The sequence below is a fragment of the Lithobates pipiens genome, unplaced genomic scaffold (genome assembly GCF_037356315.1).
Source record: "Lithobates pipiens isolate NorthernLeopardFrog02 unplaced genomic scaffold, aLitPip1_a1.2 Scaffold_23, whole genome shotgun sequence".
NCBI lineage: Eukaryota > Metazoa > Chordata > Amphibia > Anura > Ranidae > Lithobates > Lithobates pipiens.
In genome coordinates, this window is record NW_027507785.1 from 93,272,763 (window position 1) to 93,295,332 (window position 22,570).

General features: G+C 40.4%; 1 protein-coding gene across 2 annotated transcripts in view; it reads right to left on the minus strand.

The window, feature by feature from the left end:
- The window catches only part of CACNA2D3 (calcium voltage-gated channel auxiliary subunit alpha2delta 3), a 1,440,485-nt gene that overhangs the window by 179,589 nt on the left and 1,238,326 nt on the right, over positions 1-22,570 (minus strand). For both annotated transcript variants that reach the window (XM_077452052.1, XM_077452053.1), the window contains 2 exons: positions 7,317-7,378; positions 1,836-1,880 (listed from right to left, as the gene is read on the minus strand). In XM_077452052.1, coding sequence (XP_077308178.1) covers positions 1,836-1,880; positions 7,317-7,378 — 107 coding nt within the window. The remainder of the gene's footprint in view (positions 1-1,835; positions 1,881-7,316; positions 7,379-22,570) is intronic.

A 22,570-nucleotide genomic window follows, 5' to 3' on the forward strand; every position in this document is an offset into this window, starting at 1 on the left:
CTAAATGGTACTCAATGGCAATGAGTAGTTACGGGAAGTCTGAATCAGTAAAGCTGTACATGCGGAAACACGTAAGAGCATGATGCATAGATTGGGGTGAAAGATGACTATAGGCTGAGTAAAAAGGGGCATTAAGGGGCCGTTCAACCATGTCTGGGACTGCCTGTATTGCTAATGATTTCCAACTTTCAACTTTTTTGTTTCACCTTTTAGTTGCCATTTTCATTTATACTTTAGAAACAGGGTGGCTGCTATTGAGTGATAATGTCATGAGTAACAAAAAACTGCTAGGAGTAGAGGAAAAAGATGCCAGGAAATGACAGAAATCCAGAGCAAAGCAGGAACGGAAACATAAGTATGAGGGAAGAATAGACAGTTGGCAATTTATCATGTTGTCACCTGCTGGTAAATTGGTGTGCTGGGCCAAGAGTTCCTGGTTTTCTCTAGGATTGCCTTGGTTTGGTTTGTGAACAGTTTTGCAAATTTTACTCAAAGATTGTAAACTTAAAAAAACAAACACTATTGAAGTCTATAGGGGGTGAATCTTGTTCTAAATTCTGCCTATTTATAGGGCTAATAAGCAAGCTATAATAAAACAAAAAGCACGAGAAGCCAGGCACTGCCTTTAAGAATGTGTATCAATTACAAAATTAATCAATTCTCTCCCTACACAGAATTATCCACTTTCCCTAAAGCCGCGTACACACGGGCGGACTGTATGGCCTACTTAGTCCGTCATACAATCCAACGGACAGTCCGTCATACTTTCGAATGAACGGACTTGACCACACACGGATGCACAAACAGTCCGTCGAAAGCTTGCGCGATGACGTGTACAGCACGTACGACGGGACTAGAAATAGGAAATCCAATACACAGCAATGCACCCTTCCGCCGTGTAAATCCTTTCTGAGCATGCACCATTCTTAGTCCGTCGAACTAGCCTACTGACGAGCACACGGGCGGACTGTATGGCCTACTTAGTCCGTCGAAACACATTTCAGCGGACAGTCCACTCGTGTGTGGGCTTCAGCGGACTTTTTCAGCGTGCAGTCTGGCGTACTAAGTATTTCGGATTTTTCGAAATTCTGTCCGTCATACTTTGGTTTCAGCGGACAATCCGCTCGTCAGTAGGCTAGTTCGACGGACTAAGAATGGTGCATGCTCAGAAAGGATTTACACGGCGAAAGGTTGCATTGCTGTGTATTGGACTTCCTATTTCTAGTCCCGTCGTACGTGCTGTACACGTCATCGCGCAAGCTTTCGATGGACTGTTTGTGCATCCGTGTGTGGTCAAGTCCGTTCATTCGAAAGTAGGACGGACTGTCCGTCGGATTGTATGACGGACTAAGTAGGCCATACAGTCCGCCCGTGTGTACGCGGCTTAACAGTTACAACACACACTGGCAATATGGATCCTTATAAAAGGGGTCTGGGTTATCCATTCCTTAAAATTCCTTAAAATCATTGGCTCTTGTGATTCATCTGAACAAGGCTATTCACTGCATCCCAGTTTGTTCCGGTGGCAAACCGGAAATCTTTTGCCCAAAGATTGGCGATTTTGCAAACCTGGTGAGCCCATGGTAGCAGCTAACCTGAACTTCATACTAAGTCTTTATTATACCTGTTGAAGGTAAAGATGGTAGGTTCAGTATCTGAGATAGGGTTTTGGTTGGATATGCATACAAACCTGTTACTAACACTTGTCACCAGCACTGCAAAACTGTAAAAGCAACATGTACTATGCTGACATGCTACTATTCCACTTAGCTGCAAGTATTCTTTAGTTGACAATAATTATAGAAACACAAATTTAACATTTAGAACATACTTACATCATCATCACAAGTTCTGGAACATTTGCCATCTAAAGATGCACACTGAAATGATAAGAAAAGGGTAATATAACTTTTCTATATGCTGTACATACAGGGGGACACATAAAACATATGACAGTCTGAATCCTAAGTTGGCCATGCGCCTTACTCAAGTATTTTTAAAAAGCTCCAAGTATTAACAAGCTGCCTGCATCCAACAATACTCAAGACACTTTGGCCACCTGTACTATCAATACACAAGATGAGGCTGTTGCCTGTATGGACAGTTCTATGAGCCAATGTATGTCCATGTTTAATACATCTCCAGATACCGTCTTAAATTCCCTCTCTGGGCAATACTTAACCTTAAGGCCATTATTTATATATTTTCTTAAAATGTAGTAAGTCTCTGGCCCAATATAACTGTGTATATCAGCATTCTAGTTGCCACTGGCTGTATATGTATTCCACGCCAGTGAATTACTAAATATAAAGTAGTAGTAGTAATAGTATTTAGGTGCCTTGACCTGCTTCATCTTCAGTTATTTTTCCACCAAGCAGTAAAGCAAGGATTAATATGGGATCCCCTAAAGGTCAACTACAGCTCTAATTTTTCTATCCTCACATTAAGTTTCTCTGAGTAAAATTAAGATATGTTGGTGGAGCACTCAATCAGGATTTTGGAATGTATTTAGATCTGTTGATATTTTAGATAAGGGGGGTGTTCTCTAAGATCCACTGGGTCTGAAGAAGAGGTCCTCAAATTTCTAGTAGGAAGTTTGGTAGGGTGAAGAGACTGCTGTGTTGCTAGACTAGCAAGATTTATTCAAACCCACATCTGCACAAGCCCTGACGAAAGAGGATTGGTTAAACCCCAAGAAACATGCTGATTGGCCTTTTTTAATGACAAATAAAAATAGAACAAGACTCTTAACCATACATCTGGTGCTCAACCAATCAGTGACTCTGTCTCACGAAAATCCAGTGCAAACAAACTGAAGTGAATACAGCAGTCGGTAGAACCTGGAGGGAGCTCATAATGGCTGACAGGTGTATGAGTGCTTTGTCTGGCTTTTCTGTAATTATGGCATCAGCTTGAAGTAACAGTCTTCAAGTTAATTCTCAACCTTAGGGAATACCAAGATGGTCCAAGCCCAAATGATAAATACAGTCTTTCCAGTGTGTCCTAAACCTGCTAATGTTGCGTGGGGTTTTAGCCATAACTATTGTGTGATGGAAATATATCAGCTTGTTCATTCCCAGCATCAGTGCCAACATATTGCAGTGCACGGAATGAAAACATTAAAGCAACTTCTTCATTAGCAGACAAAATATGGCTCAATTTCACAAATGATCATTGTGAGCTCTCTTCACTTTATGAGACAATGAATCAGTAAGCAGATTAGAGCATGGCTGTAATCTCCATCTGTTAGACAAAGTTTGATCCCATCAAATACAGTTCAGAATATATTAACATCTGGAGATTTTTATTTTTACAGACAATTAATTATTCATCTCAGCTCATAACTAAAAGTATTTTATACTCAGAAAAATACAAATGTAAATGCATAAGAAGGTCTCTTATGAGAGTCTGTCATACAGACAGCTCCATTCTGTTCTTTGCATGTGTTGTTTGAGGCACAGTATAATCTTTTCCTTAGAGGGGCTTTACACATTAATCTAGAGGCAAAGAGGAAAAGGTCACCACTAAAAAAAGGTGTGGAAATTCAACTCTGTAAAGCAGTGGTCATCAACCCTGTCCTCAGGGCCCACTAACAGGTCAGGTTTGCAGGATAACTGAAATACATCACAGGTGATATCATTTGCAGCTCAGTGATTGCAGTATTCTAGTCTGCATCTCCCCAAGGTAATACATAAAACCTGGCCTGTTAGTGGGCCCTGAGGACAGGGTTGATGACCACTGCTGTAAAGCACTCATATGCTCTCCTACATCTAACCTCTATTACATCTCTCATACCCACTCTCCTATTATGCAACCTGTCTTAAGACAAAGCTACTGATTGGTTAGTTTAGCCTAACCACCTAACCAACAAACTTACCAGTCAGAGGCTTGGCATGAGCACATTACATGCCCTCTGAATGTATCCATGTTAACACCAACCACCAGTTCTGTTCCTTGACTGGCAGACAGAAATCATGGACCAGATGGTAGACAATTATCAGAAATCTACAGCTTAGATATTGATAATAGAACAGTGATAGGAGTTTTTCAAGAGTTCAGATGAAACTAAGAATTGAAATCCATTTATTTTTTTGAATACCTATGGTTTATAATTTTTTCCATGTTATGAAACTTGTACTATAGAACTTAGGCCATGTCTACTTAGTATTGCCAGGCAAAATGGAAAATTGACTCAATAATGAAGCGTTTAGTGACGTTGTTGCATTACAGTCCACTCCCTTTGATCCTGGGCAGGCCCCCTTGTATGAAAGATATATAGGACTGAAGTACTTTTGCATAAAATTTATCAATGCTGCAGATGCCTCCTTATTGCTTCTGTTTTACTGGTCCTGAGATAATAACTGGTTTCACCACAGCTTCAGCATTAAGTGTTAAGTGCAAAGCAACAAATTAAATCCACCTTGGCTGGTTTGACTTCAGTTAACTGAATTCTGGTTGGTTAGTGTGTTTTGCACTTTGCAACTTGCAGTTTTCATTGGACAGGTCTGATAACATCCACTATTCTTCTTCTCAGTTTAACCTAAAGATGATCTATCCCTTCTCATCCCATTAAATTGACAGAAAGACCCTCTTGACTACAGCAACCAATTAAATGTGTAATTCCCTAAATTGAACTAGAAGAACATCAGCAAATATAAATGGTATCTGTGAGCTACACTTCCATTTTTGCTCTGCACTAGGAATCTATAGGATTACAAACTGCAGTTTCTCTGGCTTTTGGTGTTTCCAAGAGCATTAGATCATAACGTTATTATAATAAACTGGCATCTCTTAATTTTTGAGGTTAGTTCTCGGGATTATAGGAAGTAAGGCTGGCCATAAATGACCAGCAGGCTGATGAAAAATATATAAAAATTAACAGATTCCCAAATCCAGACAAGTGATAGAGGAGTCCTCCCCACTGAGACATTTTTTTTCTGACAGCGGGATTCCTCAGTTGTCAGAATACACTTAGGGGGAAAACACTGCGCTATAGTTAAATGTATGTAAAGGAAAAGGCCTCAACAGCCAAAACAGCAGCCAACACCAAAAACAGACAAAGTTCAGCAAACAAAAAATAAAAATAGTGTAGCGCTTCAATGGTAATAGGTGTAGTCAACATAAATTAAAAGGATAATCATGTAACAAAGATCATATAAATCATATAGATGCCTAGAGAAAAAGAGTCCAAAATTGGGCACACATTTCACAATGTAGCTGGCACGGGGGTGACCGAACCGTCACAAAGGAGGAAAAAATCACACTAGGCGGGTGTATTCATGTGAATCTGCTTGACTGTAAACATCAAGGAAGGTAGATAAATACTTCTTACCAACTCTGTTGGACTCACACAGTCGTATGACAGTTGAGTCTGAAAGGCTTGAGGTCACAATCTGGGACCAAGGAGTATGTGGAGGGAGGTCTGTTGAACTGATGGAGGAACTCCAAACGGCTGTATGCCCGATAATGTATTTCACAGATGGAACATCAAGGTTGTTTGTAGTCCAGCTCAGACGCGGCCCGTTACACTGATACTCCAATCTCCCCCGAATGGGGAGGAGGATATTTGGGGGTTTAGACCAAAAGGACGGAAAAAAAGAAGAGAGGGCTCCACATGGTGCGGGTCAAACGGTATAAAAATGGTAATTTATTAAAGTCAAAAGGTTAATAATGACTTGGTGATCACAAAAATAGAGTAAAATGAAATTAAAAGCAATGTAGGGTGCCAACAGCTAGCCCAACGCGTTTCGACACATATGTCTTCGACAGGGACATATGTGTCGAAACGCGTTGGGCTAGCTGTTGGCACCCTACATTGCTTTTAATTTCATTTTACTCTATTTTTGTGATCACCAAGTCATTATTAACCTTTTGACTTTAATAAATTACCATTTTTATACCGTTTGACCCGCACCATGTGGAGCCCTCTCTTCTTTTTTTCCGTCCTTTTGGTCTAAACCCCCAAATATCCTCCTCCCCATTCGGGGGAGATTGGAGTATCAGTGTAACGGGCCGCGTCTGAGCTGGACTACAAACAACCTTGATGTTCCATCTGTGAAATACATTATCGGGCATACAGCCGTTTGGAGTTCCTCCATCAGTTCAACAGACCTCCCTCCACATACTCCTTGGTCCCAGATTGTGACCTCAAGCCTTTCAGACTCAACTGTCATACGACTGTGTGAGTCCAACAGAGTTGGTAAGAAGTATTTATCTACCTTCCTTGATGTTTACAGTCAAGCAGATTCACATGAATACACCCGCCTAGTGTGATTTTTTTTCCTCCTTTGTGACGGTTCGGTCACCCCGGTGCCAGCTACATTGTGAAATGTGTGCCCAATTTTGGACTCTTTTTCTCTAGGCATCTATATGATTTATATGATCTTTGTTACATGATTATCCTTTTAATTTATGTTGACTACACCTATTACCATTGAAGCGCTACACTATTTTTATTTTTTGTCAGAATACACTGTTGGTGTTGCAGCCACTGATCACAAAAAATATTTACAACAAGCCCATTCCACAGAAGTCAACTGTTAGATCCACTTTTGTTGAACAGAAGTGGCCAGATATGGATCAAAATTCAGCTGGCCCCTTCTCAACCACCAGATTTTGATCCCTCTATGGCCAGCTTAATAGGCTTGCTTTAAGTCCTTTATACTGTATGTACAGTCAAAACTTCCCTTTTAAGTTTTAGTGGGGGAGGGTTAAGAATCTCTGTTGCATTTGTATTGCTGTCTACGCTGGGTTGACTTAACCCCTTGAATTGTCTTGGGGACCATAATCATCAAAATGGAAAATAATGAGAAATCCAACATTTTACAGTTGTCACCAGAACTATAGTTCGAAATGAAAACTTTTAATGGGGACACCATTGTAAGTGACAACTGTCTAATGGGGTCACACTTTTAGGTACCAATTATCCTAATGCTACACTAACAGCAAAATATAAACTGATGGGACTTACTCTGTCCAAAATGAAAAAAAGTTTTAACCATTCTCACATTTAAATGCTTCACAAAATAGCTTGCACAAATAACAAAGTAAACCTAACAAATTATATTCTGACTGATTCAATATTGTAATTTTTTCAGCTGTATTTTTGTCCCCTGTTTAAACCTGACCAAGAAACACCCCCCCCCCCCCACCCCATTTCTTTTGGCTGGATTTTGTTACACAGAAATGAAATGAAGAATTGATGATATCATGAATCATTTGTTTATCACATGAATACTACAATGAAAGTAAGAAATGTGAAAAAAAATCATAAAAGTGCAACAATAATGTAAGATCAACATCTGATTCTAAGTTACCTGTCTGCTGGCAATCGAAAATTTTCTTTGGAAAAATTCAAGCTTCATTTGGATTCCGACAGCTGGAATAAATTTAAAGATTCACTTTAGAAGGATTAGGAGAGACATATAAAATGAAAGAAGAAATCGTTCTCAAACCCTATAGATGTTGCCAAGTAATTAGAGATAGTTATGTTCATAACATTATTACGAGTATTTTTCCTCTGTGGTATCGATAAGCATATTTACAGTCGTCTTCCAAAAACAGGACATTCAAGTACAAAATGCAATCTGTGATTAACTTTAGGTGAACTGAGGTATTCTAAAGAAGGGAATATTTTTTAACTCTTTGTCATAGGCTTTATGTTTGAGTTGTAGATACTCCTAGGCTTACTGTATGTAAGCTTTCAGATTGTGAAATATATTTATTTTTATGTGTACAAAGGCATTTTTTCCTCTGCATGGTTCTGCATACTCTATTCAAGCAATGCCATGCCACTGGCATTTGGAGAAGTAATTAGATTTAACTGAGTATTTTGGAAGGTGTACATACAGTTAATCAGTCAAAATTCTCATCAATATATTTGTCCTACCCTTCAGTACCATTGATTCTTAGGGAATCTCCTATGTACTCCAAAGTATTGCAGCCTGGCAAATCAATATGTAAAGCTGGAGAGTGAAATTAGTCAATGTTATTTTGGAAGCTTGCAAGTTTTTAAATGGATTAAAGAGTAATGCTGCATACACACGATCGACTTTCCGCCAACAAATGTTCTCAAATTTTCCGCCAACAAATTTTTGTTTCCGATCGTGTGTACACTGCGTGGACTTTCCAATCGCATGTACGCAAGTCCATCGCACACAAAAGTCCACGCATGCTCGGGAATCAAGTACGAGCCAGAAGCGCTCAGTCTTGTATAACTAGCATTCGTAATGGAGATACTGTATCACATATGTCTTGTACGCCACTACATTCGTAATTGTTGGCCAACATTGGTGTGAGCGTGTGTATGCAAGACAAGTTGGAGCCAACATTCTTCGAACAAAAATCCATGGTTTTGTTGTCGGAAAGTCTGATTGTGAATACGGGGCATAACTCTTCCTCTCCTTCTTTTCCATTGCAGGTAAATAATGGATTCCAAGCAGAAGCAACAAGCAGTCATTGAGTTGTTGACAAAGGAGGGGTGAAGGCTATCTGACTTAATGGTATCACACTATGTGGTTTGTCTTCAGTGCTGGTTTCCCCTTCTTTAAACTCCTTCATCTATCTTGTGCACATTGTTCTTGTCAATGTGTCATCTTCGTAAACATTATGTAGCCTTCTGTGGATGTCAGGCAGCCTGCACCACTTTTTTGACAAGAACTCAATGATGGCAAGTTGCTTCTGCTTTGAATCCATTATTTACCAGCAATGAAAAAGAGGAAGAAAAAGAGTTACTATAGAGGAAGAGTTGCTCTACCAACATGCGAAAGTTGAATGACCTATGTAAGTTAATAAAAAGTTATGGCTACTTTTGGAGTACTTTTGGTACAGCCCTCATATATACCCACAATCTTTTTTTTATTATATATTTATAAATCTTTATTTATCAAAACATTTTTTTACAATTTTTATCAACCAACATTTACAAATCCATTCTCAACATCACAATATTGTCGGGTTACATCCTATTTTTACTTAATTAGCCTTTACCAGTGTATAACCATTATTATCTCAATTACCCTTTATTATTCTTTTATTAAATCTATAACCCTATTTGACTCCCTATCTGTTACTCACTCATACACCCCCCCCCCCTTACTCACACCAGGAAAGAGAAAGGAAGGGGGGAAAAAAAGATAGCCCCCCCCATTTACCCCCATCTTATCTCCCCCCGTACCTCTCTCCTCTGTCTCTATCAACATTATTTTTTTCCTTTTCTCCCCTCTCTTCTTTTTCTTTCCTCTTTAAATTACCAATAACAATGCTGACTTTTTTTATATTCTTCCCACCTTTGCCATACTATCTTTACCTGCTCCTCCTCCCCTATTTCTTTCGATGTTCCTTCCTCCAGAAAATGCATCTCGACCATCTCTATTATCCAATCATCTATCGAGGGGACTATCTCTTTTTTCCATTTTCTGGCTATAATCGTTCTCGCTGCTGTTAAAAAGTGTCTTAGTATCCTCTCTTTATCTTTTTCATTGATCCCAGGATCATAGACAATATAGCTATTAATATGTCTGGTTGTATTTTAACCCCGGTCACATCCTGATAAATTTTATATATTTTTTCCAAAATTTCTAAATCTCTGGACAAAAATAATAATAGAAGTTAATAAAAAGTTATGGCTTCTTTTGCAGTACTTTTGGTACATCCCTCATATATACACACAATCTTTAATCACAAAAAATATCTCAGTGCAAAGTAAAACATTACTATTTCTGGCAGATACCATATTTATCGGTGTATAACGCACACAGGCGTATAACATGCACATTTATTTTAAGAGGGAAGTTTCAGGAAGAAAACTTACATTTTAAATAAGGAATAAGCCAAATAAAGGACAGGGTCCATCTGCAGCCTTACCATTGCCATCATAGAAAGCCTGATCAATGCCCATCTGCAGCCCCACAAGTGCCATCAATGCAGCCTCACCATTGCCATCAATGCAGGGACAGGGAGGGGGGTGGGGATGAGCACTGACAGCTTGCATACAATGAGAATCTCCTATGATAGACAGAACAGTGGTCCAATGGCTTCCCAGGAGATGGGACTTCCTATTACAGAGGCCGCCAAGTAAACAGATTCTCACTGTATGTAATCTGACGGCGCTCGTCCCACCCCCTCCCTGTCCCCTCCGAGGCAGCTAAAATTGTAGCATTGGCGTATAGCACACACACGCTATTTGCAGACAATTTTCATGGTGAAAAAGTGAGTGTTATACGCCAATAAATACAGTAGGTTATGGGCACTCACAGGACTTATTATGAGGAAAGAAAACTCCTATTTTAATAAAGTCTGATGCAGCCAACCACCCAAGCACTTTTTACTGTGTATCCTGTCAAGATCTGCGGGTGCACATATATGTTTCTAATTACGTTGCATGTGTACAAATTGAGTTTGAGCTACTGAAGTCTGGCAACAGCATTTTTTCAGCAGAGAAGCTAAGGCCGCGTACACACGAGAGGATTGTCCGTCCAACTAAGTCCGTCAGACAATCCGACAGACAGTCCGTCCTACTTTTGAATGAACGGACTTGACCACACACGATGAACAGACAGTCCGCTGAAAGCTTGCGCGATGACGTGTACAGCATGTACGACGGGACTAGAAATACGACGTCCAATACACTGCAATGCAATCTTCGGCCGTGTAAATCCTTTCTGAGCATGCGCCATACTTAGTCCGTCCAAATAGCCTACTCACGAGCGGACTGTCCGCTGAAACCAAAGTTGGACGGACTGTATTACGGAAATTCCGAAAGACTTAGTCCGCCAGACTGTCCGCTGAAAAAGTCAGCTGAAGCCCACACACGAGCGGACTGTCCGCTGAAACGTGTCATTGTCTCTGTGTTAACCAGAGATACTTCTTTACTCTGCTCAAATAAAATAAATGAATTCCAGGCATGATATATTTTTTAAATAGGTACATTGGTCCAGCTTGGATCAATTTGGCTAGGGATATACTATCAGCTGAGCGGCTGATATCCTGTATTCAGAATGCAGCAGGGAAGTCGCTTGGTACGGAACCTGGCAGCTAGTTGAGATCTCCGAAGTAGCTGTGTCTATTTCAATGATTTCCAGCTTCCGAGGGCATCAGCCAGGGATGGTATTTGCATAGTTATATTGGTCCAAGCTGGACCAATGTAACTTTGTATTGAATATCTGTAACGTTCGCCCCACTTTTTTCTGCGGCCTTGTCAGTCTGGTACGCAGGGAAGAGAGTGAGACTGTCAGTGTCTGCGGTGGATCCGCCCCTCCTTTTTTCATTCTCACTGACTTGCACAGAGCTGCTCACACTGCACCCTCCTCTGTGTCCCTATTGGCAGGAGGAGGAGAGAAAATTAAGACAATTATAGGAGCAATTACAGGAGTCAATCAGAAGGACTTTAACAAGCAGCAGCAGCTGCAAAGGATTCTGGGACATGCAGTCCCTATCACAAATGACCCCATAGTCTTGTACGGCATAGGAACTACTAAGGCCAGCATGCTCTGGAGAAAAGGAACTGGAGACTTCAGCTTGCTTATCTGAGGAGATTTTCAGTCACCGTGAGGCAGGGAAGAGACTGTACCTAGGGGAGAAGTGTTGCCTCCTGGGTCAGTCCACAGCTCTTTTACAGGTATCCACAGCCGGTCAGACATCCAGCCTGAGAGAGGGGGAACCCAGGTGCATATCCAGGTGCACTTGCATCCAGTGTGACCAGTTGGGTCACCAGAAGAGCCTGCCTGTTTCAGGACGTTCATTTGGGCCTTGACCACAGGATCGGTGAGAGGGCACTTGGCCAATTTGCAGGAAATAAGGACACTGCACACAGAGAGAGTTACTTCACTTTGCCCACACTTATTTATTGAAGCCCTGTTGAGCAGTCACAGTGTCTGCCTTGTTATTCAGACACTGCCAGCATATCACAGTTACACTTTGCCAAGAAGGAGTTTAAGTGCACCAACAAAAGTGGCTAGCCGAAGGATGAAAAGTATCCTCCTTCTTCCAAGGGAATGGAGTTACTGGTGCCATATGGGAATTCACACACACATATTCACGCCTCTGTATATGTGGTGGGTGTGCAGGATGGTTTATCTTGGAAGTTAAACCATTAAATTTTGATTTGAGTACAGTGTTTGTAGTTGGGCCTGTGGTGTCAGGAGGCAGAAGAGAGAGGTCTGCTCTTCTCCTGCCTGGACTCATACAGCCAATGTATGTAGAGGTAACCAATCTGCTATAGAATTTCCCCTGCTGAAGTGTTTGCCTCTGCTCTTGGGGTTATTCTCAGGTTTGTAATCCCCTGAAAGCAGCCTGAATATAGCATTGAGCTATATTGCTCATGATCTCAGTTATTGCCCTCCAGTTGCATTACTTGAATATATACTGTTATTGTCTGTTACCCTTTTCCACAGAAATATTGCAGTAAAGAAAATGTCTGTGTTTTATCATAACATGTGTGGCTTCATTGGTCCTTACACTTACACTATTGCCAGGTGTGCTAGAGGGGCTGAGGCTATTCTGGGGGTTGAGAGGCAGATACAGAACCAAACTTACGTAAGCGGCTCTTGCGGGGGTAGCGCTACATATCCATACCTGGAATTCTTTAAATCTCACCAGTATTTTCAGGTCACACCAAGCTGCTATGTCAATATACAGTCAATGTATATAGTTCTAAGGGTAGCCACAACACTCTATGTTTGAAATAAATGCCCAGGTGCTCACTTACAAAGAAATCCATATAAATCCAAAACTGGTTTACAGGCACTCACGGGTCTTGCAGAGGAGAATGTTTAAAACAGCAGTGTTTTTATTATCAACGTTTGGATGAAGCTCAGTCCATCATTCTCAAGAAGCTCAGTTCATTGAAATGTGGACAATAAAATGACACTGTTTTGGATCTTTCTCCTCTGCAAGACCTGTGAGTACCTCTAAACCAGTTTTGGATTTATACAGTAAATATACAGTATATATATTTTATATAGATATTTACATATATAAAAAAAAAATCTGTATTTTCGTTTCTTGTTGAAGTGTTGATTAACCACTTCCCACCCGGCCAATGTACATATACGGCCGGGTGGGAGCTCTCTACTTCTGAGAGGACGTTCCTGAACGTCCTTCAGAAGGAGGGGGATCGCGCGTGTGCCCGCGCAGCGGCGCTATCCCGATGCGCTCGTGTCACCCGGACACGGCGCATCTCGGATCGGCAGGAGGGCTCTGTGATTGGCCCTCCTGATCACATGACGGCCGTGTCCAGTCACGGCCGTCATGTGATGTAAACAAACAGCCGGTTGCTAGGCAATCGACTCCTCCTCTCCTCACACAGAAGTCATCGCTGAGGAGAGGAGAGCAGATCACTGCAGCCGGCTGATGATCGGTGAGTATGAGCTGTTTTTTACAGCTTTTTACTCACTGATCACCAGCCTAGTGTAAACACACAACACACCACACAGTATAAACACAATGTCCCCACATATGTTCCCAAAACACACATGTCCCCAAAACATACATGTCCCCAAATAATAAAAACACATGTCCCTAATAATAAAAACATGTCCCACTAAAATCACATGTCCCAATGATTATCTGTACACATATGTCCGTGATCACCTGCACACATATGTACATGATCATTTGCGTACATATGTCCGTGATCACACAAACCAATTATTATACACTTAACCAAATTTTTTTTTACCAAAGACATGTAGCAGAATACATTTTGTCTTAAATTTATTACAAAATTTGATTTTATTGGATTTCTTTTAAAATCGAAAGAAGAATATATTGTTTTTTTCCAAATTTCCACTCTTTTTTCGCTTGTATCACACAAAATAAAAAATTGAGTCGTTAATAAATAACACCAAAATAAAGCTCTATTTGTGCAAACAAAATGATAACAATTTAATTTGAGTACAACGTAGCATGACCGCGCAATTACCATTGAAATTGTGAGAACGATGAAAGCTGAAAATTGGGCTGGGAAGGAAGGGAGCGAAAGTGCCCTGTATTGTAGTGGTTAATGAAACAAAGCTTATTTTAACAAAGAACTTAAAGCAGTTCTCCACCCTAAAGGGGAAGTTCCGCTAATCTGATCCCTCCCCCCCTCCGGTGCCACAATCGGCACCTTTCAGGGGGGAGGGGGGTGAAGTTACCTGGATAATCCAGGTATCTGCACCCACTTCGGGACAGACCGCTGTAGACCCCCGCAGATGACCCACCCCTCATTGTGTTCTGGGAAACACACTGTTCCCAGGACACAGCAGGGACCGGAAGAGACGCAACAGCATGACTCGCGCATGCGCAGTAGGGAACCGAGCAGTGAAGCTGCAACGCTTCACTTCCCGATTCCCTGACAGAGGATGGCGGCGGGGGCAGCAGAGAGACGAGCGATTGCTCGTCATCTGCCGCCGACATCGCTGGACCCTGGGACAGGTAAGTGTCCATTTATTAAAAGTCAGCAGCTGCAATATTAGTAGCTGCTGGCTTTTAATACTTTTTTTTTAGGTGCAGAAACACTTTAACACTATAGTTGGATTCCTTTTTGTCTCTATTCCCTACACAGTTTTTGGTGGGAACACCTAACACTGAAGAACGAAGCTGTATGGTGCAGAGGTCATATGCAAGTGAAGAGTGGTGGTTGTAAGAGTATTTCTTTAATCACCTTATTGGTAGACACTATGCTATAACTGAATATTTTACATCACCATAGACAGAAAAACATAGTTCTGTAGAAAATAAAAAGCACTCATATATTGTTCATTCATGGACAGCTGTAATGCAGGTGTGACCAAAGTTTTGTAGACCGTAGAAGCCAATCAGCCTAAGAAATCCACAGAAATTTTAAGATTTTTTGGACAGTTACTTCAAATGTCATTATTGTATACAGAGAGCATACATATCAACCATACAACATTTAAATGGACACCATCTGAGTAAAAGGTTGCTCCAATTATATATAACATTGTGTATTTGCCTTTTACAGGCTGAACAATCAGCTCATTTTCTCTAAAGAAAACTGTCAGCTGAACATGGTTTTGTTAAGCCGCTTCCTCATCTTCAAAGTAACTTTAACCCGATCACAGAGGTCAACAGCATTTCAAATTTGTTCTACAGATCAAAGGTAAAATGTAAACTGTCATTTTACCCTTTATGTCAAACATATGGGGTATTGTGCATGTATTAATGCCCCAGTTATGAAGATATTTTACTGGATTCCTTTGCAAGACTGTGTCTTTCTTCACCTCTTTTGCTTGGTGCAATAACGTGACATGACCATGTAGAATGGGGAATCAAGAATTGTTTGCTGCAGATATCAAGCTGGAATCTAACAGGGCAGCCCGTTAGATGTAATGTTTACCAAGTGCTTGTGTTTACCAAGCTGGTGGGACATATTTAGGGAGACAAGATCCGGATCTTATGTGGCCAAGTGCTTAAGGAAAGGGAGTGTGTAGTTTAAATAGATAATATACAGGTGAAGAAATACATTTACAAACATGCCTACCTAAATGGCGACTTGAACCTAATGATGGTACCTTTAAATGCTGTTTGTTATTTCTATATGATCTCTAAAATTTCCATAATTGGCATAATAGGAAAAAGGGCTAATGTTAGTGTTGTGTTTAGAGATCACCTCTTAATGTACACTGCCTAATTTTAAAACCTACAAAACCTTTAGCATGATTTAAATGCCAGCAAATACCTTCAAATATCTTATCAAGCATATCATGAACCCAGCTCCGAAACTTGTGTTTGTAAGTCCCAAGTCCCTATGATTGACACCTTAATTAGGAAAAAAATACTGGTAAAATTATATATTTATTTTTATAAACATTGGCAATGAGTCTTACTTTTACATGCCATGCCAGTAAAAAACCTGCCAAGTTGCAGCCCAGCTTTCTATTGAATTTGAGAGTTTGTCTGTCCTCTCCAACCTCTTGCAAGTCTATACTGGCTCTGATTAGCCTATCTAGCTAATAGAAAGGTGTGGGAGAGAAAGTGGCAAGCAAACTCTCAGCATGACTACAAAACACCATAATGTGCATTTTCAGGTGCCATGAATTTTGGGGTTCTTTTGGGCGTTTGAAGTGTTTGTTAACCCCCCAAAAAATACAATTTAGATCCAGTTTCCTTAGCACAGTGCTTGTGCTTGGTAATCTGCCCCCTCTAAACTGTAAAAAAACTGTCTGATCCTGCCACCTTTATTTCCCTCTCTGTGCTGACCACCATTATCAGGGCTGCTGATCCCTGACCACCGTGGTCAGTGTATGTCCCGCCGTCATCCCCAACCCTGCTCTCAGCTCTCCTCTCTCCCCCTACCCCCTCCTCCCTGCCTGTCAGCTCTGTGTTCTGTGTCCCTGTCTCTGCACCCCCCACCCCAGCCGCTATTAGCACAAATAAAAAACATACAATGGTCACTGGCAGTCCCTCTATTATAGGCAGGCATACCGCACTGTGTATTTATTTTCTAAAAACTAGGATTGCAAATACATTTTTAGAGCTGTCTTCAGCCAGGTCACGTAACCCCCCCCCCCCCCCCCCGGCTGACGTCAGAGGGAAATCTCAGCCCCTCCTGCAGTAGCCATGTATTGGAGGTATACTGTTGCTGCGAGTCACGTGACTGGCCTGAAGATTGCCCTATAAGGGTATTTACAATCTTCATTTTTAGAAAAGACTTACCCAGTGTGGTATGCCTGACTTTAATAGAGGTGCTGCCAGTAAGTTATCCTTTTGAGTTAACAAACACTTTAAGCTGTTTGAAGGCATGTATGACACTCTTATATTGGATTACACTTAGAAGGGATGTTATTATATTTTTCGGTGCTGCTCCATCTTCTGATGAAGGTAGAGTAATGCCGCATACACACGATCAGTTTATCCGGTGGACTTAGTAGCTGGGGTCCGCTGGACTTTCAAGCTAACGGACTTGGCCACATACGATCACTCCAAAAGTCCGACGGATTCAAACATGATTACGTAGAATAAGGAAGTTCATAGTCAGTAGCCAATAGCTGCTCCAACGTCGATTTTAGTCCGGACAATTTTGAAGCAAGTCTTCTTTCTAAGTCTGCCAGACTTTTGGGAAGAAAAAGTCCGCTGGAGCCCACACATGATCGAATTGTCTGGCAGATTCTTGTCCGTCGGACTAAGTCCGCCGGATAGTCCGTTCGTGTGTACGTGGCATAAGTGTTCACTTTATATCACCAATTTCTCCAAGATAGGTAGTGGTCATTTAAAATGTGGTGCAGAGTATTCAATGCTCTTCTACATTGATAAAATGATGTGATATAGTGATATCTATCAACATGTGCCTTAAATTTGTTTTCAGGTAATATTAAGAACTTTAAGATAAATGTTCTACTGTTGCCTTTTAAAGGTTTGAGAGAGTAAGATCTTGTTACTGTAATGGTGGTCTAATGCAGTAGAAATCTTTTCATGGGAGATAACTTCAAACTTATTTGGTTTAGTTTATTTTCATGTCAAAATATTTCTACAGTGAAAAATGCAACTTCGATCATCAACCTCCTTTAATAACTAAATGAATGTGCTAGTCTGACACTGTGTAAAACAGAACTAACTTATGACATTTATTTTTTTAAATTACAAAATTTTAATAATTTAGAATCATTTAAACAAAGGCACAGTACACAAAGTAAATATTTTGAACTAACAAGCAATCATGTCACATGTAGTCTGCATTCAAAGAAATGTTAAATTCTGCATTCTCTACCAATTTCTCTTCTAAAAATGGAAAGAAAATTCCACATTAAAAGCCAAGTTGGAAAGAAATAGCCAAAGAACAATTGCTTCTTGAAGTAAGACACCAGCATTTAAATCATTTGAAGATGTGCATCCTGTCCTTTCATCACTGAGAGGGAAACATGAATCAGAAAGAGCCGACATTTCCTCAAAGAAATCTGGGAATCACAGGCCAATCTGCAACAATCTGGCACTGTCTCTTGTCCTCCATAATAGAATGGGTTGGGTTGGACCTCCGCAGTCCAATCCTAGCTGAAAGGTGCCCCCATCTGTCATCTGTAGTCTTTTAAATGTCTAACACTGCAGTTTACAGTAGTTATGAATAAATGTAAAGTATATAATATGAAATCATGAGATGATGAAAACAAACCTACGGGTTCAAAAGTGACACTTACTGTCCCCTAAAGAAAAGCAAAGGGTGTGTGTAGGAACCATGGCTAATTTTTACAGTGAAAACCTGCAGGCTGAAACCAAAAAAAGCTATATGTGTATGGCCAGCTCAAAGTGATACAAAAGCTTCATTTTTTTTAAATTAAAATAATAAACTCTGCTCTGTTCAATGGTTTTGGACACTGCTGGCACTCCTGGCCCCTCCTCTTCAGCAAGTGCCCCTATACAAAGCCGTTTTCTATGGGGGCACTTGCTCGGCTTGCTGCCAGGCTGACCTGTCTGTGTTTATTAACACAGACAAGGCAGCTCAGCCCCACCCCCCATTCCCTCGTCACAGAATTTGATTGACAGCAGCAGAAGCCAATAACTCCCACTGCTATCAATCTGCCCAATGAGAAGGGAGGGAGTGGAGAGAATCTCTGTTCTCATGCACATCACTGGATCGAGATCGGGCTCAGGTAAGTATAAGGAGGGTGAGGTGGGATCCTCTGGCACAGAAGATTTTTTTTACCTTAACGCAGAGAATGCATTAAGGTAAAAAACCTTCAGCCTTTACAACCAAGCACAAGTTCACATAAAAATCAAAAAAATGAATGATGGATAACAACCAGTGTCTGCAAGATTGCTGATTGCTGTCTCCTAATTCCAGAGTATTCAGTTATTTTAACATGATGGAGCTACAATGCACTGCAGGCATTGAAAATAGTATTTTTAGTACCTCGTTTAGGTAGTCCACATTGTCAACATACATTAAATTACATTGCATTATATTTTGCAATACGTCCCAACTACTCCACTACAAGGCTCCCTTCACTGCTCCCCCAACCAAAGGATGCAGGCTCTAAAACAGTCCAGGATCTGTTAACATCAGAAGAAAACAAATAAAAATGGAGCCAGTCAACTTCAAAGAGTCCAAAGTACCTTTATTAGTATTACCTGATACAGAGAAAATCCACCTGAAGTTGAGCAGCTCCATTCTTTTTTGTCAGGATTATATTTTGTAAGGAACATTGACATCCCTTGTTTTAACTTCCATTACTTAGATGAACTGTAAATTCAAGATTTAAGATACACTTGTCTATATTTCAAAATCTACTAAACATTTCGTTTTTCACTGCAAAAAGCTTCTTCCTATGTTTTTGACATCTCTGGAGCTCAGTTTTAATTGTCCAGCTTTAAGACAGGTACACTTTAAGACAGAACAGATGAATAATAATGACTAACCATTTTTGATCAACATGATTATTTTAATAATAGTTTTACTGACTTCTCCTTAAAAGGCCATCAATGTTCTTGCCCTTCTAGACAGCATTATGTGTCTAATTTGTATGTCTCAACTCTCCTACAAAAGCCTACAGACCCATTAAAAGTGCTTAATCCCAAAACTATTGTTAGATTTACCCACAAATCATGGCTCAGATGGGAAAAACCTAATTGAAAGACTTTACACTCATCAATCTTCATTTATTGCAGTTGCATGTAGTATCTCCGAGACAGATCATCACATATCTCGAGTGTGAAGTAAGCTGGCAGTGACCTTATATGTAGTTAGTTTAAAAGTTCTCAGCCCACAACTCAATTCCGAGGTTACATTATTAACCACATCAGATGGTGCATCAAATCTACAAGTAAAATAAATAAATAATTCCATCTGTAAAATGTTACACATGTAAGCTCTGGTGTGTTACACAATGCATTATGTGGATGTACATAAATATCTATGTTGTCATTGACCAAGATAAGAAGGAAGCGGTCAATGCTACAGATGATGACTGTGAGCTTAGTTGTTCATAGACAGCCACCTTAGGAATGAATTATATTCTGTTAATTAAGTCTTTCTCATAAGTAATGGATCAGAAACAATCATGGGAACAAATCATCTTTAGCCCTTATTCAACCAACTGCAGACGTAAACATAGAACACAGCTTGAACTTATTGATCTATAAATAGAATTATTATTAGGGTAGCAGCAATATTAAATAAAAACTATGTTGACTTGAGATCAATTTCATATATTTTTTTTAGTTGACATTTTTAAAAGTTATGTTTTATGGTTTTATTTTTTAATTTTTGTTTTTATAATTTTAAAAATGATTTTTTGAACACTACTGTTTATCCAAAAGTAGTAGTAATTGTCCATTTTCAGGACAGCACTGTACGAAAAGCAATGCATCCCTGCCCTGACCTAATAATTAGTGTGTAAATTTCAGCTTGAGTTGTTGATCTCTGCAAACAATGTGCTTTTTACAACAAGTGAGCAAAAGAGACATAGGAAAACATGAAAATAAGCCTAAAGCTCCTCCTGCAGGCTGGATAGAAGATTGCATTATTTTCATATGCAGACTTTAAATTTGCTTGACTAGAACATTTTTAACAGTTTTTCTTTGGGAACACATAAAATATCCTGGCAAAATCTTGAGGAAGTGGCATACCTATTACGGAATGTGTGGCACAGCTGTTTGGCATCTTCTTCTCCCTGCATCTATTTCCACCATGTTACCACTTATGCGATTCCTCTTTTTCAGCCATATTACTCTCTTCTAGCATTTATTATACACAGCAGTATTTACCAGTTTGGTATATTGTTATACATTGTTAGATGTTCTGTGCTAATATTTTAATAACTATGGACCATATTTCTATCACATTAATGAATAATTTTTCATCATTAGACTTATATACACTATATTACCAAAAGTATTGGGACACCTGCCTTTACACTCACATGCATTTTAATGGCATCCCAGTGTTAGTCCGTAGAGTTCAATATTGAGTTGGCCCACCCTTTGCAGCTATAACAGCTTCAACTCTTCTGGGAAGACCTGTCCACAAGGTTTAGGAGTGTGTCTATTGGAATGTTTGATCATTCTTCCAAAAGTGCTATTTGTGAGGTCAGGCACTGATGTTGGATTAGAAGGCCTGGCTTGTAATCTCCACTCTAATTAATCCCAAAGGTGTTCTATCGAATTGAGGTCAAGACTCTGTGCAGGCCAGTTAAGTTCCTCCATCCCAAACTTGCTCAGCCATGTCTTTATGTACCTTGCTTTGTGCACTGGTGCACAGTCATGTTGGAATGTCTTGGTATGCTGAAGCTTTAAGAGTTCCCTTCACTGGAACTAAGGGGCCAAGCCCAACCCCTGAAAAAAAAAAACACAACATAATCCCCCCTCCATCAAATTATTTTGACCATTGCACAAAGCAACGTCCATAAAGACATGGATGAGCGAGTTTGGGGTGGAGGAACTTGACTGACCTGCACTGTCCTGACCTCAACCTGATAAAACACATTTGGGGTGAATTAGAGCAGAGGGTGCGAGCCAGGTCATCTTGTCCCCATCTGTGCCTGACCCGGGGCCGTCTTTAATATTGATTGGACCCTGGGCAAAAATTTTCTTAGGGCCCCCCTCCCCCCATGCAATTTTGCTCTCCACCTTCTCGGAGACATACAATAAATAGCAGCTAGAATTAAAATCAGTTTACTGTATCAGATCAGGCAGCGATTGCGATTGGTTGCCAGAGGTTACAGCATATCATTACTGCTTACTGACTGGTTGCTAGAGGTTACAGCACTCCTTAAGGCTCAGTGATTAGTTGCTAGAGGTTACAGCACATTTCTGCTTGTTGATTGGCTGCTAGAGATTGCTGTACAGTAATACTGCTCACTGGTTGCTATAGGTTACAGCACATCTTCTCCTCACTGCAGGGGGCATGATAAAACCTATGAATGCTGCCTTTATTTACATATCAGTGCAGTTGGCCTCAGCTATTTACATATGAATGTCACTGCTATTTACATATGAATGCCAGTATTTACATGTAAACACAGGGTCTGCAGGTGAGTAATCTGTACACAATAGGGCAGAGCTGGGCAGCATTAGTAGCAGCACAGGACTAAAACTTCAAGGGACAAGGGAATGTAAACTGGGATAGTTGGCAGGTATGAGACAGCTGCTTTGGGCCCCACAACAATGACAGGGCCCAGGGCAGCTGCCCCTTTTGCCCTGCCTTAAAGACGGCCCTGGGCTGACCTCACAAATGCACTTCTGAAAGAATGGTCAAATATTCCCATAGATACACCCCTAAACCATGTGGACAGCCTTCCCCAAAGAACCCTATGGATTAAGACGGGGATGGAAATTAAAGTTTATGTACGTGTAAAGGCAGGTGTCCCAATACTTTTGGTACTAGCGTATATTGTGAAATACTTCTTTGATACCAATAATGTTATCGAGGCACTTTTATTTAGATGTTGCTTATGGGTTGTGGTTTTGATTTTTGTATCATTTTTTTCTCTATGACAATAACATTTTGATATGGTAGTTTAACAGTGCAGCTGTGTTCTGGGGTTCTTCCTTTATTTGACTGTATACATAGCGGGGACCCTAGTTATGCTAAATGCTAATCTACTGACTAAATAGAAGACAACATAATATATACTAT